Below are 26,597 nucleotides of genomic sequence, written 5' to 3' on the forward strand. Positions count from 1 at the left end.
CCTTGCATTTACTTCACATTGTTTTGGCCTTACCCACGATCCTTTATATTCTGCACTATGCTTCATAGTAATTATTCTCAAAGGAAGGTTAACTAGCAAGTTAGTTTTCGTATGTGGCAGATGTTCAGGAGCAATAAACACTGAAAATATGCAGAAAACAACTTTGGCCACATTCCAGGGAGAAAAACTAGACTTAGTTGATAGCTTCTGCTATCTAGGTGACCAAGTTCGTAGTGGGGGAGGGTGCGCTGAAAGTGTAGCTGCTAGAATAAGAATAGCCTGGGCAAATTTCAGATAGCTCTTACTTCTGCTGGCGACAAGGGGCCTCTCACTCAGAGTAAAAGGCAGACTGTATGACGCATGTGTATGAACAGCCATGCTACATGGCACTGAAACATGGGCCGTGACTGCAGAGGACATGCATAGGCTCGCAAGGAATGAAGCCAGTATGTTCCGATTGATGTGTAATGTCAGTGCGCATTCTAGACAGAGTGTACCTTGAGAGAAAAGCTGAACATAAGAAGCATCAGTTGTGGTGTGCAAGAGAGGCGATTGCGCTGGTATGGACATGTGGCGAGAATGGATGAGGATAGCTGTGTGAAAAAGTGCCACACCCTAGCAGTTGAGGGAACCTGTGGAAGAGGTAGGCCCAGGAAGACCTGTGATGAAGTGGTGAGGCACGACCTTCGAACATTGGGCCTCACTGAGGCGATGACTTCTGACCAAGACCTTTGGAAATATGCTGTGCGTGAGAAGACCCGGCAAGCCAAGTGAGACCTAAATCTAAGGCCTCTGCCAGGGGTGTAGCCAGCCCACTTCTGTGTACCTTCCTCCATTGGACACTAAACTCAGCTTGCAAAGACCTGTTGAGGCAAGTGAAATTGAAATCGAACTAAATTCGATGACTGGCACCCATGCCAACGTCGTCTCCTTCATTGGACACGAAACTCTGCTTGCAAAGACCTGTTGGGGCAAGCAAAAGCAAAATCGTGATGGCACCTGTGCCCAGCGTCGCCTTCCTGGTACTTATGCTGGTGGCACGTGTAAAGATATTCGAGCGAGATCATTACCAGTGCCGCTGGACTGGCTCCTGTGCAGGTGGCACGTAAAATACACCATTTTGAGTGTGGCCATTGTCAGTACGGCCTGACTGGCCTTCATGCCAGTGGCATGTAAAAGCACCCACTACACTCTCGGAGTGGTTGACATTAGGAAGGGCATCGAGCTGTAGAAACTCTGCCAAATCAGATTGGAGCCTGGTGTAGCCATCTGGTTCACCAGTCCTCAGTCAATTCGTCCAACCCATGCTAGCATGGAAAGCGGACGTTAAACGATGATGATGATATATATATATATATATATATATATATATATATATATATTGTTTTGTCTTTATATTTTCATGTTTTATCACTGTGTGTGTGTGTGTGTCTGTGTGTGTCTGTGTGTGTCTGTGTGCTTGTGTGTTTATATGTGTGTATATGCATGTAGCACTGCAGATCAGCAGAATTGTTAGGATGTCAACACAAAATCTTTCTTGATATTTAATGTAGCTCTTTACATTCTAAGTTCAAATCCCATCACCATCAATTTTACCTTTTGTGGGATCAATAAAATTACGTACCAGTCTAGTACTGGAGTCAACGTTATCAGAAAAGACTCTGCCCTCAGCCTATTGGTCTTGCACCTAAATAAGAAGCAATTATTATTATCATCATTATTATTATTATTCAGTAGTTTTATTTTTATAACATGCTTTCACTTCACTACCAAACGCAAGTCTGTGTGCCTTGGATATGTGCTGTGGTTTGCTGTGATGCTCTTATGGTTACTGAATTGAAAGTGTTTTGCGTAGGATGTGTGCAGTGCCCAGTAGTGCAATTTTCTGTATGCTATATATATTTGTAAGTCCTGGTGTTTTTGTTATGTATTTGTCTGAATATTTTTTTATTATACCTAAGGTGCCTACTATGATAGGAATTGTTTCTGTTTTTAGATTCCACATTCGAGTTACCTCTATTTCCAGGTCTTTGTATTTTGAAAGTTTCTCCATTTCTTTTAGGGAAACGTTGTCATCTGCTGGTATTGATACATTAATTAGAAAGCATTTTTTTTTCTTCGTGATCTTTGACAACTATATCTGGCCTATTGGCTTTAATTTCTCTATCTGTGTGTATTGGCATATCCCAGAGTATGGTTGCTTTCTCGTTTTCTGTGACCTTTTCTGGCGTGTGTTTATACCATCTTTTTCTGTTGTTATTCCATAGTGTTGGCATAGCTTCCAGTGTATATAGGTCCCATCTCTGTCATGTCTGTGAATATATTCCTTCTTAACCAGGACTGGGCAGCCAGAGATAATATGATTTATTGTTTCTTGTCCATCGCCACATATTCTGCAGTTACTTGTTATGTTTTTTTTCATTATATGTTTTTGGTAATTTCTGGTGGGGAGGCTTTGGTCTTGTGCAACAATTAAAAATTCTTCAGTCTCTGCTTTGAGTCCTGAGCTTCTCAACCATTGCTGGGATTTTTCTCTGTCTATTTCTTTTGCATTTATTATTATTATTATTATTATTATAAAGAGAATGAATGGGAGAAAGAGAGCCTGCCGTATGTTGACCCAATAGAGGGACCAGCTATCTGAGTTGATAGTACCAGGGTAGATAAAGCAATTAAGAGTATGAAGACCGGGAAAGCCCCCGGCCCATCAGGAATCACTGCAGAGATGCTCAAAATATCTGGCAGTGTTGGCTATAGCCTAGTCACCCGTATTACGAACCAGGTGATACACGAAGGAGTCATACCCAATGACTGGTGTAGCAGCATCATAGTCAACTGCTACAAAGGTAAAGGTGACGCTTTAGATACAAATAATTACAGAGGCATCAAGCTGTTAGATCAGGTTATGAAAGTTACAGAGAGGGTCATAGCCCAACTAATTAGGGAGCGAATCAATTTAGATGAGATGCAGTTTGGGTTCGTGCCAGGTAAAAGCACTACTGATGCCTTATTTCTAGTGAGACAGTTGCAGGAGAAATACCTAGCTAAGGATAAACCTCTGTACCTGGCTTTCGTTGACATGGAGAAAGCCTTTGACAGGGTCCCCCGATCCCTTATCTGGTGGTCAATGAGGAAACTTGGGATAGAAGAATGGTTAGTGAGAGCTGTGCGAGCCATGTACAGAGATGCTGCCAGTAAGGTGAGGGTTGGAAATGAGTACAGCAATGAATTCCGGGTAGAGGTAGGGGTCCACCAAGGTTCCGTCCTCAGCCCCCTCTTATTTATCATAGTCCTCCAGGCAATCACAGAGGAGTTCAAGACAGGTTGCCCCTGGGAGCTCCTCTATGCTGATGACCTTGCCCTAATTGCGGAGTCACTGTCAGAACTAGAGGAGAAGTTTCAGGTGTGGAAGCAAGGTCTAGAATTGAAGGGCCTTAGAGTCAACCTAGCTAAAACCAAAATCCTAATAAGTAGGAAGGTAGATAAAACACAAACCCCTTCAGGTAGATGGCCCTGCTCAGTATGTAGAAAAGGAGTAGGTAGTAACTCTATAAGATGTACCCGGTGCAAGCTATGGACACATAAGAGGTGCAGCAACATCAAAGGCAGGTTAACTAGCAAGTTAGTTTTTGTTTGTGGCAGATGTTCAGGTGCAATAAAGACTGTAAACAAACAGGAAACAACTTCTATCTCATTCCAGGGTGAAAAACTAGAGGTAGTCGATAGCTTCCGCTATCTGGGCGACCAAGTTAGTAGTGGGGGTGGGTGCGCTGAAAGTGTAGCTGCTAGAATAAGAATAGCCTAGGCAAAGTTTAGAGAGCTCTTACCCCTGCTGGCGACAAAGGGACTCTCACTCAGAGTAAAAGGCAGACTGTATGACGCATGCGTATGAACAACCATGCTACATGGCAGTGAAACATGGGCTGTAACTGCTGAGGACATACGTAAGCTCGCAAGGAATGAAGCCAGTATTCTCCGTTGGATGTGTAATGTCAATGTGAATACCCGTCAGAGTGTAAGTATCTTGAGAGAAAAGCTGAACATTAGAAGCATCAGTTGTGGCGTGCAAGAGAGACGATTGCGCTGGTATGGACATGTGGTGAGAATGGATGAGGATAGCTGCGTGAAAAAGTGCCACACCCTAACAGTTGAGGGAACCCGTGGAAGAGGTAGGCCCAGGAAGACCTGGGCTGAGGTGGTGAGGCAAGACCTTCGTACATTGGGCCTCACCGAGGCGATGACTACTGACCGAGACCTTTGGAAATGTGCTGTGCGTGAGAAGACCCGGCAAGCCAAGTAAGATCGTTGCCAGTGCCCCTGGACTGGTTCTTGTGCGGGTGGCACATGAGATGCACCATTTTGAGCGTGGCCGTTGCCAGTACCGCCTGACTGGCTCCCGTAGGATTTTCGAGCGAGATCGTTGCCAGTGCCCCTGGACTGGCTTGTGCGGGTGGCACATAAAAGACACCATTTCGAACGTGGCCGTTTTCGTGCGGGTGACACGTAAAAGCACCCACTACACTCTCTGAGTGGTTGGCGTTAGGAAGGGCATCCAGCTGTAGAAACTCTGCCAAATCAGACTGGAGCCTGGTGTTGCCATCCGGTTTCACCAGTCCTCAGTCAAATCGTCCAACCCATGCTAGCATGGAAAGCGGACGTTAAACGATGATGATGATGATTATTATTATTATTATTATTATTGAGTGAGAGAGCAGTGCATGCCATCAAAGTGACACTGAGGTAAAATATTATTATTTTTATTATTATTATTATTATTATTATTATTATTATTATTATTATTAAGGTAGTGAGCTAGTAGAATTGTTAGCACACCAGGCAAAATGCTAAGCAGCATTTCATCTGTCTTAATGTTCTGAGTTCATATTCCACCAAGATCAACTCTGCCTTTCATCCTTTCAGGGTCAAAAAAATTACACACTGGGATTGATATAATTGACTTGCCCCCTCACTCAAAATTTCAGGCTTTGGACCTATAGTAGAAAGAGTTATTATTATCATCATCATTATTATTATTATTATCACCATCATCATCATCATCATCATTGTTTAATGTCTGTTTTCTATGCTGGTATGGGTTGCATGGTTTGACTGAGGACTGGCAAGCCAGAAGGCAGCACCAGGCTCCAATCTGATCTGGCAAAGTTTCTACAGCTGGATGTCCTTCCTTATGCCAACCACCCCGAGAGTGTAGTGGGTGCTTTTTACGTGCCACTGGCATGAGGGCCAGTCAGGCATTACTGACATCAACTACGTTTGAATGGTGCTTTTACATGCCACCGGCACGGGAGCCAGTCAGGCAGCACTGACAACAACCACACTCGAATGGTGCTTTTTATGTGCCACCGGCATGGGTGCCAGTCAGGCGATAGTGGCATCGACCACAACAATGATTTCACTTGACTCAACAGGTCTTCTCAAGCACAGTTTATTACCCAATGATTGAACGGTATTCTTAAATGGGCTGGTTATGCTACACTGGCATAGGCCACAGTTACAGTCTCACTTGGCTTACCGAGTCTTCTCAAGCACAGCATATCTCCAAAGGTCTCGGTAGCTTGTCATTGCCTCTGTGAGGCCCACCATTCGAAGGTCATGCTTAACCACCTCATCCCAGGTCTCCCAGAGTTTGCCTCTTCCACAGGTACCCTATACTGTTAGGATGTGACACTTTTCACACAGCTGTCCTCGTGTATATGCAACACATGACCATACCAGTTGTCTCACTTGCACACCACATCTGATGCTTCTTATGTTCAACTTTGCTCTCAGGGTGCTTACACTTTGTCGTGTATGCACACTGCCATTACACATCCAGTGGAGCATACTAGCTTCATTTCTTGCAGCATGTCAGTTCGTTTCCTGTTCTGTTTATTGTAAATCTATGTTATTTTGAAGTGAAATACTTTAATTGAAATCAAACTGTTGTCCTTTGATAAACAGTAATTTTCACCCTGCAGGGTAGAAAAATTTCTGTTAATTTTATTGTGAACTGTGATTTTTATATATATTTTCTGGAAATTTTCTTGTCATTTGTGACAAGTGTGAAGCAACAAAATAATGGAGACCAAACCAGCCATCAATTATGCTGCAGCCACAGGAAGGGGTTTGAATAACGACGTTTTGCAAGTGAAAGAAGTGAAGTTCGATAAATAGAGATTGAAAAAGTCTAATGAACTCATAGTTAAAGAAGGAAACAGCCTGAGGCTGACCCCGCCAAAAGAAGCAATAGAGGAAACAGCTAAAAAAACTGTAGTGTATAGAACACTGTCAAATTCAAGTAAAAGGGTGGAAATAGTGACCATTGAAGTAATGGAAGAATGTCTTAAGGACATTAAACACCTAACGACATTGTACATCAGAAGCAAGAAGTATGGCACAGTGAAGGTACGGTTTGTGACCGAACAGGATGCAATAAAGTGTTTCACGGTGCCATTGAGGTTGGAAGAGTGAGCACTACTGCCAACCTACTGTGGCAAACGTGCAGCCAGAGTTAGGATTGGCAGAGTGCCCCCAGAAATCGATGAAGCATGACTGGTGGCAGCCATCTTCTTCAACATGGAGAAAGAGACCAATGTGCTGAAGGTCATGAGGACAACAGAGGTAAACTGGTTTGGATACAGCCTCGAGGTGACAGTCCAAATTAGTTTACCGGACCTGCATAAAATTGCAGATGAAATTATGCTGCCAGAGGATGTTAAACTAAGAGTGGTAGTGGAGGGAAGACCTCCCATCTGCTACCACTGTGGAGTACGGGGATACATGAAAGCAAGGTATCCCTAGAAACAAGAAGTAGAACAGGAGGAGGAGGAGGGGGAGGAGGAGGAGGAGGGGGAGGAGTGACAGCACAAAGCCAAGTAAGGGAGAGATAGAAAATGTAGAAGGAAAATACTCAGTTGGAAAAAGAAAGAAGAAAAGAGATGAAAATGCATAGGTGTAGGAGTGGCTGTGTGGTAAGTAGCATGCTTACGATCCCCATGGTTCTGGGTTCAGTCCCACAGCGTGGCACCTTGGGCAAGTGTCTTCTACTATAGCCTCGAGCTAACCAAAGCCTTGTGAGTGGATTTGGTAGACAGAAACTGAAAGAAGCCCATCGTATATATGTGTGTGTATATATATATATATATATATATATATATATATATATATATATATATATATATGTGTGTGTGTGTGTGTGTCTGTGTGTGTGTGTCTGTGTGTGTGTGTCTGTGTGTGTGTCTGTGTTTGTCCCCCCAACATCGCTTGACAACCGATGCTGGTGTGTTTACGTCCCCGTAACTTAGCGGTTCGGCAAAAGAAACCGATAGAATAAGTACTAGGCTTACAAAGAATAAATCCTGGGGTCGATTACCTTGACTCAAAAAAGAGGCGGTGCTCCAGCATGGCCACAGTCAATGACTGAAACAAAAGAGTAAAAAGAGAGTAATTCACCACCAAAAAGCTTGCAAAAAAAAGAGGAAAGGCAACATAGAGGAGATACAAATTGAAAGATCAGAAATAACGAAAAAGAAAATTACAGAAGAAAAAACAAGTATGCAGAAAGGAAAGAAAACAACAATAAAAAGTAAGAGAGGGATAGAGATGGTTGAGACACAAAAACCAGGAACAGCAGGAGAGAATAGAGACGGAAAACAGGAAGGGGTACCAAAAGGAAAAAATGTGAGGATGATGATAGAGTATAAAAAGAGCATAGAAATAGAGAAACAGATCACTAAAATGAAAAATGTAATCAGATTAAAATTATCAGGGAATGAGGATACCAAAGACAATAAAGGCAGTTTTGCTAGAGAGAAAGGAGAAAGATTAAAAGAATTATTTGGTGAACAAATTGTAATAACAGAGTTGCTGGTTCGATGCGATGAACTACCACCAGTGGTGCCATTTGATGACATAATAGAGTACATAGTAAATTGAAAGTAAGTGAAATTTGTAAAACTTAAAATAATGTTTTAAAACCAAAAAAAAATGTAAAAAACAATAAGCAGTTCGTGAATAATGTGTTACATAAGCAGTTAAATGACACTGCCTACATGTGGGGCACAGGTAAGACATTTCATTTTTCATTATATCATTATATTCATAATTTCATTCGATTTATGTTTTATGTACCCCACTGTATTGTGTTGCCTGTTTTTGTTTGTCCCTTCTTTGTAAGAGCCAATGTGCTCATAATAAAGAATAAAGCAGAGATAGGAGCTCTCTGAACTTTGCCCAGGCTATTCTTATTCTAGCAGCTACACTTTCAGAGTATCCACCCCAACTACTGACTTGGTCACCTAGGTAACAGAAGCTATCAACTATTTCTAGTTTTTTCCCCTGGCATGTGATGGAAGCTGTTTTCTACATTTTCAGTGTTTATTGCCCATTATTATTATTATTATTATTATTATTATTATTATTATTATTATTATTATTATTACTATTAAGGCAGTGAGCCAACGAAATTATTAACATGCTGGGAAAAATGTGTAACAGCATTTCATCCATCTACGTTCTAAGCTCAAATTCCACTGAGGTCAACTTTACCTTTCATCCTTTCGGAGTTGATAAATGTTGTGGAGTGAACTGACACCCTTGCATGTGACTATCAGTGGACTGGATGAGTCTTATAAATAGATGAACCAATAGACAATTGAAGTCGAACTGTGAGAGCATTAATCTTGTTATTGATTCTGCATTGGAGTATTGGATTGTTATTGTGCAAAAGGTAACTAATTCTTGTGACATTGCTTATTGTTGTGTGGTTATATTTGGTACTGTAATATATTGCTACACATAAACATCATATATTGTCACTGACAATATAACTATAAAATAAGTATCAGTCAAGCACTAGGATCAATGTAATTGACTTACACCCTCCCCCAAAATTGTTGTGCAAAAAATTAAAACTATAATTATTCTTATCATTATTATATTCAAATCACATAATGTGAAAACATCATTTTTTTACTTTGTCTTTTGAAAGACATTTTAGTGAAGCATTACTGAATGAAATTTTCTTTGGAGTATTTGTAAAATGAAACTATAATTACCTATAGAGAGGCTACTCTTGGTTTCTGGGAAGGGGTAGACCACAGAAAAAACATTTTTTTTCCAGAAAATTTTAAAACTTTATGAAGCTTGCTTCTCAACCATATTGTTTCAAGTTCAGTTACGCTATGCAGCACCCTGGGCAAGTTTTCTTCTATGATAGTCCTGGGCCAACCAAAAGTCTTGTGAATAAATTTGATAGATAGAAACAGGAAAGAAGTCCATTGCATAGGCATGTGTGTGTGTGTGTGTGTGAGAGAGAGAGAGAGACAGACATACAGACAGACAGAGAGTATGTGTATGCATGTGTGTATGTGTGTGTCTGTGTTTGTGCTGTGTTTGTCTCTCACCGCTACTTGACAACCATAACTTTGCAGTTTAGCTAAAGAAACCAATAGAACAAGCACCAGAGTTTAAAATAAGGACTGGGATCAATTTGTACCACTAAACCTTTCAATGTGGTGCCCAGCATAGCTGCAGTCTATTGACTAAAGTAAAAGGTAAAATTTCTTTCTCCTCGTCTTTTATGTAAAACCCCACACAGATTGTTGACTGTACTTGTGAAGTACTCCTCATCTATTCCCCTGTGGCTAATAAAACAAATCCTTATCATTATTATTACTATTATTATTATTCAGGCTGGCAGAATCATTAACCTGTTGGATGAAATGCTCAGCGGTATTTTGCCCGTCACTATGTTCTGAGTTCAAATTCTACCAACGTCTACTTTGTCTTTCATTCTTTCAGGGTTGATAAATTAAGTACCAGTGAAACACTGGGGTCGATGTAATCGACTAATCCCCCTGCCCCAAATTTCAGGCCTTGTGCCTTTAGTAGAAAGGATTATTATTATTATTATTATTATTATTATTATTTTATCATTTACTTCTCAGAACGTTTGGTTTTGTTTGTCCTGGCAGATTCTGTGAGAGCAGACTGCAACCTATTGTCAGAGACCTCACAGGGTTTCTTTCTGCACATTATAAGGTTTGATACTTGGTTGTTAATTATCATGGGAGACATTCAGCATCCAAGAACCAATCTCAAAATCCTAGCTGTCCTCAGCAAAGCAGTTTTTTGAGCTTGCTCTGCTTTCAAGTCAATTCTGATTTCTTCGACATGTTTCTCGAACTAGGCTGTTAGTGCTCTGAGTGCCCCTACAACTACTGGAATGACAGACACTCTCTTCATAGTCCACATTCTTGCAATTTTGTCTTTTAGTAGTCAGTACTTTTCAATCTTTTCTAGTTCTTTGTCACTTATGCATGCATCTCCAGGTCTGCAATATCTATGATATCGGTTTCCTTTTTTCCTTTATCTACCACGATATCTGGTCTACAAGCCTCAATTAGGGAGTCACATTGTATTGTAAAATCCCTCAGTATCTCATGTTCCTTGTTCTCGGTGACTCTTTCGGGTTCATGTTCATACCACTTCCATGCTCTGTTCAGGCCGTACTTTTCACATAGCCTCCAGTGGACGAACTTAACCTCGTTATTGTGTCTCCTTTTGTAGTGCTTTTGGGCCAGCTTGCTACACTCACTCACAATATGCAAGATTGTTTTGTTTCTGCTGCCATAATCCTACAAATGGGCAATTCGTTACTCTTATCTATTTGGAACTTGGTGTAATTAGTTCTCAGAGCTTGTTCCTGGGCACTGCCTCAGTGCATCCTTTCAGATCACTTTTTCTTAGCCATCTCCAAGTGTTGACCTTGTCTTATCATTATTATTATTGTTATTGTTATTATTATTATTATTATTATTATTATTATTATTATTATTATTATTATTAAGGTGTTGAACTGGCAGGATGATTAGGGGTGTTGTTCTGAGGTCAACTTTGCCTTTCATACTTTTGAGTTGACAAAATAAGTACTAGTCATGAACTGTATTTAATGGTATCAATTAATCCACTGCCCTCAAAAATGTTGACTTTGTCCCTAAATTAGAAACCATCATAAAACAACTGCCAAAAAACCATCAACCCATGCTGGCATAAAAGACTGAAACACTTAAGATGATAAGTACAGTACTAATGGTGTTGGGATAAGCACATAGCCTATAATTTTAAGTATTTCCTCCTTCTCTCTTTCTTTGCTTTCATAATTTTAAAGTTCTAGAGTTTCATGCTCAAAAAGCAAAAACAACAGCAACCCCGCCCCTTAAAAAACACTAAAATCCTAAGTGATATATATGACTGCATTTTCAAAAATTTTCAGATGCAACAGAATTTTACATCAGTGAATAGATCACATTTTTGAGTGCCAAAAACTTTAACACCATTTTACAAATAGATGTTTAAGTGAAGTTAATGGTCTTTTGCATGTTTCTGAATGGTTAGCTTATGTTTTGAATACTGCAACTGCAATAATTATTTTACCATTATTATACTAACTTCCATTAATTTCTATTCTGTTTCAGGAAGGGCCGAAAGTTGTCTCTTTATTTAGCACTTCTTCTCAGCATTGTAACAGTCCTCCCACTCTATTTTGTTGGAAGCTTTGAAGCTCTTGCCACACTCCGTTTCTTTGCTGGTTCATCAGGAGCCAGTATTTTTATGGTTGCATTTATTCTTGGTGAGTTGATGATTACACTTCAGATAACCCCTTCCTAAAAAAAATCAAGAACAAATACATCTACAGAAATAAATACATGTCCACCTAAATCAAACGATCAACATCCAAAAGAACACAAACACAGAAAACTGACCCATCACCTAGAAGTAAACCATTCTATATCTAATAACAGGGACTAATCATCAATTAGAAACACTAGAATAAACCAACGTACAGTTAGGAGTAATTTTTTCTCCCCAGCGACTAGAAACATCCAAGAGTCCTATTTACCCAAACAGCACAACAAGCTCCCCAGCATTCCAAACATAATTAAGCACCCCAACAATTCATTCCAATGAAGAAACCCTAACCACGTGCTCCCAACCAGTTTACCCAGACAGCAACACCAACCTCTCAGCAATCTCAATATAATAAGTAGTAATAATATTGATTTAATTAATAACAATAATAACACCAATTATAACTTCTACCAACCGAATTACAATAAACATTTTTTAGACCAAGTGGAGAGAAACAGGGACACACGTTGGAACAAAACTTACAGGAGAAACCCAAAGTAATTAACTTATCAAAGAAAACTCTCTCTATAACAAAAATCAATATACTAGCCAAAGGTTTAAAGTTTACTCCAACCCCACAAAGATCTAACCATAATGAAATTAAAGACAATATTTCGGAATTCTGCAGAAAACTACGACTTGCTGAAACACTAACTGACTACAACAACGAAGATGAATCACTAGTCAAAAACAGAAGTAATTACCTTCCACATAAGGGTAGAAATAAAACACTGGATGACTTCTGAGACCATATCCAAAATTTCCCTTATACATCCCATAAACAAAAAATTAATTCGAACCTCAACAATCTAGAAAGGAAAAATCTAATTGAACTACAAAACGACAAAGACCTGACAATTAAAGAAGCAGACAAAGGAAGTGCTGTAGTTCTGATGAACACAGAACCCTATAAAAACCTAGAATTATCCATACTAGAAAACGAGGCCTTCTACGAAAAAGTTATAAACTATAAACAACAAAAAATAATGAAAAATCTTGCAGCCTTAATTCTTCTACATGGAAAAGGCCTGACAGAAAAAGAAACAGACTACATCACGAACTTCAAATGTAAACCCAGTCTTTTTTACGGCCTTCCTAAAATACACAAGAGCAAGATAATCAATGAAGCTTGCAAACAATCACCAGGCAAATACATAAATATCCAAATGCCAGAAGACTTAACTTTAAGACCCATTGTAGCTGGGCCAGCCTGTGAAACCCACCGCCTAAGCAATTTTCTAGACATCCTACTGAAACCCTTACTGAAATACATCAAAAGTTTAATTAGAGACAATTTAGACATGCTAGAGCACTTACCAAAAACAATTAATGAAGAGGCAATATTGGTTACCCTCGATGTTATCAATCTTTACACCAACATTCCACGTGACTATGGAATAAAAGCAATTAAATTCTGGTTGGAAGTACCCCGAAGTACTCCCGGAATGCATAAATCAGATCTTTATTGTTGAATCTTTGAAATTTATACTTCAGAACAATTATTTCCTGTTTGATGACACATACTATCATCAGAAATGCGGAATTGCGAAGGGAACGAAAGCAGTCCCTGTTCTTGCGAACCTAATAATGGGTTATTTTGAATTCACCTTATATGAAGTATCACTTCAGAAATATGGTTACCCATTTTACCTTTACATAAGAGAAAATTGGAAAAGATACCTGGATGACTGTTTTATCATTTAGAAGGAGAACATCGACAAAATTTTCGATTTCAAATCAACACTAAGAACAACAAAACATAACACCACACCTCATCTCAAAACACCACTATTTATATCAACACACAACCCCAGAAACAGTGAGGCATTCAACACTATTGTGAAAAATCTTCTTTTACTAACTAGAGATCCCAAAATGAATGACATCCTGAAAACGCACAAACTCATTAAATGCAAAAAGCAACACAAATCGCTAAAGAGACTACTAACAAATGCAAAGCTTTACAAAACAACCACGAAACCAACGGTTAAAAAATGTAGACGCCCAAACTGTGGAACCTGCCCCAATTTACTTGAAGGCTTGGATTTCCTTTTCAAACAAGGACAGAGGTTTACAATTAAAACTAGTTTCACTTGTGCCCCTGAAAACCTAGTTTATGTAATAACCTGCTTGGGTTGTAAACACAACTATATTGGGCAGACGAGTATGACCTTGAGAAGAAGAACCACTCTACATAAAGAGCAAATCCGTTTCCCACAATACAGGCAAATTCCTCTCAGTGAACATATAGAAAAATGTGCAGATAACATCAAACCAAATTTCACAATCTTCTCTTTCTACCAGTGCAAAGACACAATCTCTCCACAAGAACATTTAAATAAAGAAACTTTTTTTCGTTGAGAAATACAGAACATGTCTTAATATGCACGCATAACCAACTTTTATCTTTTTACATATTTTAATTCACGATTACATCACTGTACATAAATCCCCTCACTAAACAAGTTTTTCGAACAAGTATTCTTAAGAAAATACATATTCAAATAACTAAACCATAATATCATGAATAGCGAAAGTGAAACCAGCCGATATATTAAAAATGATATTAAGACTATGTAAAGTGTGTGTCTTTTTCTTTTATAGTTTCTTATATATATACACACACACACACACACATACACACACACACACACACACACACACACACACACACATATATATATATATATATATATATATATATATATATATATATATATATATATATATATATATATATATATATATATATATATATATATATATATATATATATAGTTTATATTTTCCTTTCAAATGTTTACATGGAATTAACATTTTCATTGCAGACAGGTCATAGATTGTTAATTTATAGTTCTCTTTTACTACTTGTTTCAGTCATTAGACTGTTGTCATGCTGGGGCACAACCATGAAGAATTTTTAGTCAAATGAATCTATCCCAGGACTAATATTTTAAAACCTGGTACTTATTCTATCAGTCTCTTTTGCTGAAATGCCAAGTTACAGGGGATGTAAACAAATCAACACTGGTTGTCTGGCAGTGGTGGGGGACAAACACACACACATAGATACGTGTGTGTGTGTGTGTGTGTGTGTGTGTGTGTGTGTGTTTGTGTGTGTGTATACATATATACATATATATATATAGCTAGCTAGATAGATAGATACATACATACATACATACATACGTGTGTGTGTGTGTGTGTGTGTGTGTGTGTAATCAAAATAAGTAACAAGATGTAAAACAGTAATGCAGTACAACCATTTCAAGTGGCTCCATTTAATTGAACAATGCAATCATTACATCAATTTAAATACAGCACTAAAGATATATTTGACTAAAGATATATTAATATAATTTACTACTATCTAATTGACTCTTTCTAAAATTTTGTTTCTTTTTCTTGGTGGTTGAAAGGTACCTGTGACAGTATGAAATTTATGACCAACAGCCAGTTATAAGCTGTCAACTCTTTATTCTAAACATACAGTCTTCTACTCTTAGACTTTTTTGTTGATGATAAGGAGATAGATAAATTGGAAATGAATTACAACTCTATGACCTTCACTCTGTTCCATGCCACTCAAAAAATTGTTGTTTTTCTCTTAGCTATTCTTGCTACAACAGTGATAACATGAAATTCTTTATATTAATATATCTTGTCTGTTGAAAATCCATATTTATGCAGCTGAACATAGCATTGTATTTAAATTGATGTAATGATTGCATTATTCAATTAAATGGAGCCACTTGAAATGGTTGTATTGCATTACTACTTGGCATCCTGTTACTTATTTTGATTTTATTCACCTTTGAGCTGTGCTGATAATACCGGACTGACTTGGTGCTTCAACTACCTAATTCAACTGAATCTAAATTACTTATATATACTATACTAGAAGACACTTGCCCAAAGTGCCATGCAGTGGAACTGAACCAAAAAACAATGTGATTAGGAAGCAATTTTCTTACCATACAGCCATGCCTGTTTCCAAATTTTCTAAGTCATTCCATGCTTATTATTACAAGCCAGCAAAATGCAATGAGCTGGCAGATATATTAATATATCAGGCAAAATACGCAGCATTTTTTCAACTCTATTTTTCTGAGTTCAAATTCAGCTTTGCCTTTCATTCTTTATTGGGGAGGTCAATAAAACAAAGTACCAGTCAAGTACTGGGTTGATGTAATTGACTAACCTCCTCCCTCTAAAACTGCTGCTGGCCTTGTGTTAAAATTCGAAACTATTATTACAAGCTAACAAGGGAGCTCTTACATGGTTGCTCTTCCTGCTAGAAATTTTAGCCAAATCTCCCTCAATTTACACTCCATCATCTAAAAAGTATGAAGGCTACATTAGACATGATGGCTGTGGTTAGCACACCTTTCATCATAGGTCTGTTTGGACAAGGTTGATAAAAATAAAGACAGAATTGTTTGAGCATTGGAGACAGTGCTTTGCAGTATATCTTCCAGCCTCATGTTCTAAGTTCAAATGTTACCAAGTACCAACCAAGTTTTGGGGCAATTTAATTATCTCCCCACAAAATCTCCTCCCCACATACCTATGTTGAAAGCAATTACTATAAAAAAAATCAAATTTAAAAACATTTATTTTCTCCAATATCAAAATTATTCACAATATATTCTACCTTGTTGTAACTACAGGCAAACCTACAATTGAAGATATTCCAGCCATGACCATCCAAACGTTTTCAGACTCACTGTACATTGGTGAACATTATCCAATGTGCTCCTTTTTTTTTTAAGTGAAAACATGTAAATGGAGGGAAATTTGGTTACAGTTTCTAGCAACCATCTATTCCTTAGTTCATCTAAATAACCTAGTATGCCATAGTTTCTTCTATCACACCATGCCATGCAAACTTATTCCTATTACCAACCTTTATATAGTTTTTGTTTTTCAATATTCTAGCCTGAACCTAATTTTGGATTTAAACAGATCATTTACTAATGAAGTCTTAAAACTCTACCGTTAAATTTATATTAACATACTTGTTTTTACTTCATTGCAGCCATAGAGATAGTACCTCATTCTCACAGATCTCTAGTTGGTTTGTTCAGTCACATTGCATTTGCTACGGGTCAAATAGCAATGGCTGGAATTGCTTATTTGATTAGAGATTGGCATCTTCTGTGTCTGGCTGCATCTCTTATTTTTCTACCATTTTTCCTATATTGGTTGTAAGTTGACTTTGTTTATATAATTATTTTTCCTTTTCATATTTAATATCTTGAATATAAAATGAACAAATTTTTTATCTTTTACCTTTTTCTTGTTTCAGTCATGAGACTACAGCCATGCTGGGGCACCATCTTTGAAGAAATTTTTTTGTTGACCCCAGTACTTACTTTTTGTTAAGTCTGGTACTTATTCTATCTGTCTCTTTTGCTGAACTTCTAAGTTACAGGGATGTAAATACACCAACACTTATTGTTGAGTGGTTGTGGGGGACAAACACACACACACACATACACACATATATACGACAAGCTTCTTTCAGTTTCTGTCAACCAAATCCACTCAGAAGGCTTTGGTTGGCCCAAGACTATAGTAGAAGACACTTGCCAAGGTCCCATACAGTGGGAGTGAACTCTGAACCACATGGTTAAGAAGCAAGCTTCTTACCACACAGCTATACCTGCTCCTTTGAAAGCTTATGATAATTACAAGACAATATTTTGATGCATTCTATAGCATATTTACTGGTATACAAGTCGATATAGTATATAGTGTAAACATGTAGTGTAAACATTCAAACATTATGACTATCTTTCCAAATACTGCTGCATTTCACATAGAATATTTGGTTCTCCAAAGACATTTTGGCATATAAGTTGACCTACCTTTTTGGGGCAGTAATTATAGTGTGAAAACTTTGACTTATATAGTAATTGAGTTTACTTCTTTGAACAGTTTGATGTCTCTGTAAATTTTAATAGATTTCTAATTTTAATTTCTTACTCATCATTGATAAGGTTTCAATAAAAGATTCCATTTTTTTATAGAGAAATTTAGTTTTGGTTACAGATTGCTGAAAATCCCTATTTACACAGATAAGTGGACACATGAGGTGCATTTGTGATTACTTCAAAAGTCCAGTGTTTCTACAAAACTTGTGTATCCTCCACAATTTCTCTTGTGTAGCCCAGTCTGAAGACTGTTGCTGTAGGACCTAATTTTCAGTAAACTAAACTTAAAAAGAAAGAGTGAGGTACTTTGGCCAAATACGCAGTGCTGTACCTGTGATCAGATAAGAAGAATCTACTAAGATGCAGGAATTGCTGTGTGGTAAGAAGCTTGCTTCCTAACCACATGGTCTTAGGTTCAATCCCACTACATGGTACTTTGAGCGGTTATCTTTTGTTATAACCCTGAGTCAATCAGTCTAGTGAGTAGATCTGGTAGGTGGAAACTGAAAAAAGCCTGTCATATACATACGTATGTGTATGTGCATGTGTGATCTTTGTTTGTCCCACTACCATTACAATAGAGTAAGCACCAAGCTTTAAGAAATTTAAATATAGGGGTTGATTTGTTCGATTAAACCCTTCAAGGTGGTGCCCCAGTATGGCTGCAGTCCAGTGAATGAAACTAGTAAAAGATAAAAGGATATTCTTTATCCTCTGGAAACGTATCACTTTGAGAATTATAAACAGATGAATGAATGCTTTTCTATATCTCTAGGATGAGAAATTATGTACATTATTTACAATGGATGGATAGATGTCCTCACCTTGTTTGTTATTACCAAATGAGTTCTCCATTAGTCAAATAAAGGGTTGGGCTTGAAATTCCACCAGAATACCTGATGAAGTTTGGAGAGTACATCAGCCAAAATGCCGTGGTAACAACGAACAAGGTGAGAACACCTATCCGTCCATTGTAAATTATATGAAGAATGCTTATTTGTCTATTCCTTTACTTTGGGGAAAGGGGTTTCAGTTACTGAACTGCAACCATGTTGAAACAACATTTTAATGTTGTTTACAAAAATTCTAGAATGTCATTTTTAATTGTTGGACTAGATTTTTTTTTTAAAAGCCTTAAAAAGGAAAAGAAAGTTCTCAAAAAGCCCAGCAAAATTCCAGAGGAATAAATAAGAAAAAATTAATTTGTTTTGTCCTATACTTCAACAAATTCTTCCCACTACAATCAGAGGTCCTGAAAAAAATGGGTCATGGGTTTTGTACTTTGTGTCGTATAAACCCCTTGGAAATTCAGATAAGCTCACATCTTATGTGCCCATTGGTTCAAAGTAGACTTTAGACAGAGTAAGAAGGGTGACATCAGTCAGTTGCTCATTTCACCAGCTGCTGCTAGGCCTCATTTTCAGTCAGGTGGACCAACATGAAAGAAATTGCCTTGCTCAAGGAATTAATACATTATTAAGTTTGAGAATCAAACCTATAATCTAATGATCATCTACTCCACTTTAACCACTTGGCCACAGACCTTCTCTCCTCTCCTCTATCAAGACATTATGAAAATAACAACCAACTCTTAATAAATTATTACATTTTTCTTCTTTTCAGCATCATAGATGAATCACCAAGATGGTTAATTTCCAATAGTAAAGTTGAGGAGGCAAAAGATCTTTTTGAAAAGATTGCCAAAAGAAATAAGGCTGTTTTTACTCCTTCTTCCTTGCAGCAAAGTCAGGAAACAACACCTCAAATCATGGACCAAACAAAACCAGCTCAAAAAGTCAGTCTTTTTCATTTGTTCAAATCAAGAGTTTTATTAATACGATGTGCAATAATTTCCTTCAACTGGTAGGTAATATTCCATTAAATTTTATTTTGAATTCAAACTGAAACTTAACATTACTAATTTTAACATTCTGTCAACCAGTGAGATATCTCTAACTTTAGACAGATTAGAAATTTATCTTTATTTCTTGTTTCTATATAGACAGTAAGACTGGTAATCTCATGATTACCAATCATGATCATAAGATCATAGGTTCAATTCCTGTAAATGGAATTTGCAGATTTTCTGTTTATTTGAAGCAAGTTTCATAAAAGGATATTCTCCTAATGCAATTTTCAGATAGCCACTGTCAGTAGAATTACTTTCTAAGGTAAATATCTGGAACATCTTATCCTATCGGACCTACCATGTATATACATACATACATATATATATATATATACATATATATATATATATATATATATATATATATGCATGTGTGTGTGTGTATGCATAAACATGATTTACAAATGTACGTGTACATGTGAATGTTTATATTCTGCATCTTCAAATGAAAGCATAGAGCAAAAACATAGTGACTTTAAATTGACATTTCCAGTCAACAAATTGTCCTCTATCTTTTCAAAGACAAATGGAATTAATGGAATTAAAAATAAACAGTTCCTTATTTAAAATAAGGCAAGGATTAGAGACATGAAAGGTATCTAGCTTTAAAATAATGTTTCGATAATAAATACTCAGCTAACCCATGCTCACATGGAAAACAAACATAAAACAAATGAACTAATGAATTACACTTAAAGATGATTAGAGAATACAAGTACTTATTGGATCCATTTGCTATAAACAAGAATATTTTTCTAGTCAATATTTTAGTTTCTCATCATTTACAATTATATTTTATTTTGTTTTTCAGTTTTGTATCAAAAGTTGAAGAATATATTGAACTAGTTTATTTTGCTTCTCTTTTACAGGATAGTTGTGAACATGGTTTTTTTTGGACTCCTGTTTGGTATTGGAGAACTTGGCTTAAACATATATTTCAGTACATTTCTTTTTGCTGCTGTGGAGTTTCCAGCCTACGTTTTCCTTTATTTCACTCTGGATAGATGGGGAAGGAAACCTCTTTATTGTTCATTAATATTATTATGTGGAGTTGCATGTGTTTCATCATCATTTGTGTATGTTTGGGGAAAAGGTTTGTACTAAGTTTTTGTATCTGGTTTGCAAGATTCTTTATGTGAATTCGTGTGTTGAAACAAATTTTATTGTGTCTAGAGAGAGTCATTATGCTAATATTATTAACACACAGACTGGTTCAATTCCACTCCTTTATTATTAGTCAATAGGTTAAATATCAACTAGCCAATTAACTTATAATAGAGGAGTGGAATTGAACCTGTGCATGTGTTAATAATATTGGTATAATGACTCTCCTTAGACACAGCAAAGTTTGTACTAAGCTTACATAATTTAGCTTGTTTTGCAACCACATAGTTTGCAGGTTCAGTCTCACAGTGTGGCACCTTGAAATTTTGGACACATCCAAGCCACTTTTGAAATTAAATGTAAGTGAAATATCTTCAGATTATTACAGGTTATAGTTTTAGCTGTTACATTTCAGATTTGTTTGGTCTGACCATATTTTTGGCATTAATAGGAAAATTTAGTGTCTCTGGAGCATCCACTGTTATTAGTAACATAGCATCAGAAATACTGCCCACAGTTATACGCAATGCTGCTTTTGGTTTATGTTCATGTCTTGGAAGACTAGGTGGAATGTCAGCCCCTTACATTACCCTCTTGGTAAGAAAGTTTTACATTTGTTTTTTTGTTTTTTTTATATATCACCTTAATGAGTTTCTCACTCCTGCAACTCATTTTCCTAACCCCCTTCCTTCCACCCATGTTCACTCATTACATTCCCCACCCCATTATCTCTCATTTTCCTTTTGCACTGTTAAGAACTTACCTACCCACTCACCCTATCCAGTCCTCTACCATTTCACTCATATATACGTCTCTGTAACTTGAGGGTGCATCCCAACTCATCTCTCTCTCTCTCTCTCTCTCTCCCTTTCTCTCTCTCTCTCTCTCTCTCTCTCTCTTTCTCTCTCTCTCTCTCTCTCTCTCTCTCTCTCTCTCTCTCTCTCTCTCTCGCAGGAATAACCATGTATCTCCTCCGCTGCAAGAAACCTGTTTCTATCTTTCTATCATACTCTAACTTCTTATCACCTGGCACACAGCCAGCTCCCTCAATACTACTCCCTACTTACTTGAGGAGTTGTCTTCCAAGTTACTTAGTGACTGCAATGGTGTTGGTGCCATATAAAAAGCACCCAGTATATTCTGTAAAGTGGCTGGCATTACAAAGAGCATCCAGCTGTAGAAACCATGCCCAAGCAGACAATAAACCTTGGCACAGTCTTCTGGCTTACCAACTCCTGTAAAATTGTCCAACCTATGTCAGCATGGAAGGCAGATATTGACTGATGATGATCTTTTAATCAAGAGGGAAGGTAGTGCCATGACATTGTGCAGGGTATCTGAGACTGGTAAGGAGAGCGGAAAATATCTTCCAACTGGTGACCTGGCCTGAATGTTTGCAACAAAGTGGACTCCTCTAAAGGCACCATAGACAACAGATGGTGTTTAACTGAATAATGGATTGCCTACAACCTAAGTATGCCATGGGAAGATCTGAACTCAGAATGTAAAGAGTTGGGACAGCTACTGCATTGTATCCTGTCTAATATTTCTATAGTCCAGCCAATCACATGTCCTAGAATAGTACTCTTTGTCTACCTTGAAAAGGTAAAGAAGGATTTGACTTATATGTATGTGCATGTGTATATATATATATATGCATATATATACATGCATACACACACACACACACACATAAGTACCATGAATTAAAAGCTAATGTTTTGCATATAACATTTCTAAGTTAGTAATTTTGCTTTTGTTTTGTTTTATTTTTTGTTGTTTTTTTTTTTGTCACTGATTGCAAATGATTGTACTAGGGTTATGTAATCATTACAGTGAAATATTAATACTGAAATGAACTAAGCCAGACATACCTTTCATGACATTACTGCCAATGTATGCAAAGACAACAGTTTACTGTACTCTGTCTCCTTTTATCTCACAGTATCTGTCATACGAGGGAACCATAAAATATAGTTCACCTACCTCATTGTTGGCTGTCTAGCTGTGTTAAATCCAAACACGTGCCCTACCAGTCTCACCTAATGATAGCAACTGCTACTACCAATCCCTGTTATCCTACATCATTGCACAGTCCCCTCTCCCACTTTGCCTCCCCAGTTTGGCCCGACTGCTCATCTCTTGATGTAGCTGCACTAGTCTCCCATACACTGAGAATAGTTCTCGCCTGTTGACACTGGTACCCAGTTCCAGAATCTCATTCCTCCTCCAAAACATCAACACACCTGTTTTATCTCTTTGAAGCTTGAGCCCCAGTCCAGCCCTCTAACCATTGGCTCTTGTGACTTTGCAGTCAGCCCAAACTTCTTTAGATGACTTATGACCTCTGCAGCAGATACCATGGTCTCATCTACCAAGATGTCATCTGTATAGGAATTAGTGGCCTTTTTTATCTTGTCCACCTTCCATAATATAGATTTTAGCACTGTTGCCATGATCTTTGGTGCAGAATTTAGCCCAAAACCCTGCCTAGTCAAACAGAATGTCTGGCCCTTATATTGCACCAGGTGATACTGTCACAGTTTCTTGCTCACATGGAGCTGCAGATATGCTGACTTCAAGTCAACAATCATCGCCTCCCTCATCATCTGTCTCCATTAGTGCAGCATCTCACCACAGACGTCAGTCACCTTGCCACCCATGTGGCACAATACATGGCCAGTCATCTCTCACAAGTCCAGTACTGGCCTGACTTTGCCCTTTGTTGGCTGCACCACTGCTATTAATTGTAGCACTCTGCTCATCACCTCCTCATTCCACAGCATAAGGACACCCTCCTTAATCCACCTCTCTACTTCTCCTTCAAACTCACACCTGGCATGTCCTTTCAAGGTGTGCTGTTCTTCAGCATTAGAGGCTCTCCTTACCGACACCACTCTACCGTCTGTCACTGACTGTCAAACACCACCTGGAAATCTTTGTCCTCAATGGTGTAAGCAATACTATCTACCACAGAGCTCTTCCCCCTCCCATGTTGCAGACTCACAGCACATGACGCCCCTGGACCACCAAACAAAACCATGTCTCCACTGACACTGGTACCTCCAAGGCAGTTGACTGCAACAATTCCCATCACCACATCAATTCCATCTACCACATGGTCAATCACAATCACCCACAGCCTCAGTGTTGTGCTCTGTACCACTATCTCCACTTCGCTGCTACCCTTACATCCAATTTCACTGCTGTCAACCACCCGAATACTACTCATCCCCTTACATTTTTTTTTTTTGTCACCCTTGGGGTCATAAGAGATATTGTACAGCCTGTATCCATGAGGGTTTTGAGCGCCTTTCCTCCAACCAGGACTTCAACTGTAAGAGTGCCTCTACTTGCTCACAAAGAAAGTTTGAGAGGCAACAACTTTCCCATAGCCTTTTCTCTGGCTGCAGTTTCAAGCGATATGCCCAGGCTGCCTGCACCAGTAGCAAACTAGTCAGGGCTTCATCTCCGCACAGTCCCTTGCCATGTCCTGTTCCTGGCACTTGAAACACAAGCCCATGAACAGTTACTGTCACTCCATGGCAGATTTTTTCTTCTCATTCTTTACTGGTCGTCAATCTACATTGTGGGCTTCTGCAGCTGCCATCACCACTGCCTTCCACCCGGTGTTTTGTGTTAACACGCAGGCTTGAGCAATGAGCTCACTCATTGCCATTTTCTCGCTGCCTGGCAGTTGTTTCAGTCACACTGATATGTTGTCAGGAAAGCCATTTATGGAGGCCAATCATACCACCTTCTCTAGACCCTCTCCAGTAAAACCAGATAGCATGGCCAGTCTCTGAACCTCTGTGGCACACTCGTTGATCTGTTCCCCTATCCACTTGACAACTCCCAGCTTAGCAAATGCAGCGTATATTCCCTTCATATAAGCTTCCTTCAAGTGCTGTTCAATCTTCATCACACTCAGTTGGTCTTCCTCATCCATCTGGAGGTGCAGTGCCAATGCACTTCCCTTCAGGTACAGGGCCATGAGACTTGCTACAACGTTGATACTTTGTAGCCTAGCCACCACCTTAATCTTACAGATCCAGGCAATCACATCTCCTTCACCACAAAAAGGTGCTGATTCTTATCTTCACTGCCATCTTGTGGAAGGGGACAACAACAATGGAAAAATATATTTATATACCAAAGTCAAAATAGCTTAAGGTATGAGGGAAATGTAATGCGGAAAATAAAATACAGTTCACCTACCTCTCCTTGTTAGCTGTCCAGCTGTGTTAAATCCAAACACATGCCCTACCCATCTCACCTAACAATAGCAGCTGCTACTACCAATCCCTGCTCGCTCGCTCATTCACTTGCGTTCGTTCACGACCACTGCCCCAGGCCAAAAGTGGATGACTCTGGTCTTGCTTCCCTCACTCCCTCTTTCACCCTTCCTCTTCCGGTGGGGCCCCTCGACCATTGACATCACAGCCCTTTCCTTCCAGTTCATCTCATCCCCACAGTATCTCACAGCAGTGATCAGAACTGTACCTGCACCTTTTGGCTGGTTTAAAATGATGTTTCAGCAAATCCATTCACCAGCTTGACTAAGCTTCCAAAAACTATGAAGAGGATGAAAGCTAAAGTTGTTTAATCCTCTAGAATTCAGATTTCTTTGTCAAATGTATTGCTTATTTACTTACATTGTTTTGAATTAATCCTGCATTATCTTGTAGTTTCGAGATTTCGATGATATGATTGAATATTTTTAGAATGACATTGGAGGGTAGGTGTGAGAAGATCTGGTCAGTTTTAGCATAAGACACATAAAGAAGTTAGGCTGGTTATGGCCAATTTAAATGTTAAAGAGTTAAAATAACTTAGGTACAATGCCATATGTTTTGCAAGCATCAAAGCATTCTCATGGCCCATTCTAAAGCTATTACAGCTGAGACAACTTTAAAGCTTCTCAGTTACATGCAGCATACATGTAATCAGATGTCACAGCTGCAGGATTGCTGATTTTTGAGCCTTCTTTACCACCTTTGGTGATGGTGTCTGAAACTGCTGTCAGAATCATGATGCTGCCTTATTTCAATGAAACTGATCGTAATATCAACATGAAAGAGTAGTTAAATAACCTTGATGAAATTCTAATACCATGGATTATGATCCAACATTATGGCCCAAATAAGGTTATGTTCATCCAAGACTGTGCACCTGCTTGTTCTGAAGGCATATGGCCTAAGAGAGACTACACAGACACCTAAAATAATTAGCAAAGTATGGTACATGCCACAAAATCACACTCACTCACAAATGGCAGTTAGTTGTATTGTATTGTATTGCAGTTTGTTTTGATCTCAGTTGTAAGAATTTCACTTTTTTTTTAATCTTTTAGTCAAGGGTATAGGCAATGCCCATGACCCATCATAGGGCCTCCAAACTGGAGGCACATGGCTTTGTGGTTAGGGTGTTGGACTCATGATCATAAGATTGTGTTTTTGATTCCTGGACCGGGTGACACATTGTTCTTTGATCATTCTTTGATTGTTCTTGAGCAAAACACTTCATTTCATATTACTCCAGTTCACTCAGCTGGCAAAAATGAGTAACCTCGCGATGGTCCGGCTTCCTATGTCAAGAAGGGAATATCCGCACCACAGAAACTGGGAAGCATGCCTTATGAGTCTATATGACTCAAGAAGGATCTTTATCTTTCAAAATCTCCAAGCTAGAGAAGGATGGAAGGAATGCATTCTCAAACTGGAAACTTGATCAGAATGCTTGCAACAGAGTTAAGAGATAAGAGCCGGGTGGTGTTGTTAAACCAGGTGATGGGTTAAGTGTGCTTCCCACCTTATTTTACTGATGACCATAAGAAAGTTCAATACCCTGTTATTCCCACCATTAAGATTCTTAAATTTATCTTCATTCCTATCTCATCATTAGGAAACTGAGTCCTCCATTCATTTGAATCTAACTTTCAACTAAGGAACCAGTAT

General features: G+C 38.4%; 1 protein-coding gene across 2 annotated transcripts in view; it reads left to right on the forward strand.

Moving 5' to 3' along the window:
• Positions 1-26,597, forward strand: part of LOC106880428 (organic cation transporter protein) — an 86,445-nt gene that overhangs the window by 51,783 nt on the left and 8,065 nt on the right. The window contains exons 4-8 of one of the 2 annotated variants that reach the window (XM_089358617.1): positions 11,478-11,632; positions 16,730-16,898; positions 19,251-19,490; positions 20,406-20,629; positions 21,056-21,339. In XM_089358617.1, the coding sequence (XP_089214743.1) occupies positions 11,478-11,632; positions 16,730-16,898; positions 19,251-19,490; positions 20,406-20,629; positions 21,056-21,339 (1,072 nt within the window). Of the gene's footprint in view, positions 1-11,477; positions 11,633-16,729; positions 16,899-19,250; positions 19,491-20,405; positions 20,630-21,055; positions 21,543-26,597 lie in introns of those variants that run through there. The other variant, XM_089358616.1, reaches the window with a different exon arrangement.

The sequence above is a fragment of the Octopus bimaculoides genome, chromosome 10, assembly GCF_046866305.1.
Source record: "Octopus bimaculoides isolate indiv1 chromosome 10, ASM4686630v1, whole genome shotgun sequence".
Classification (NCBI taxonomy): domain Eukaryota; kingdom Metazoa; phylum Mollusca; class Cephalopoda; order Octopoda; family Octopodidae; genus Octopus; species Octopus bimaculoides.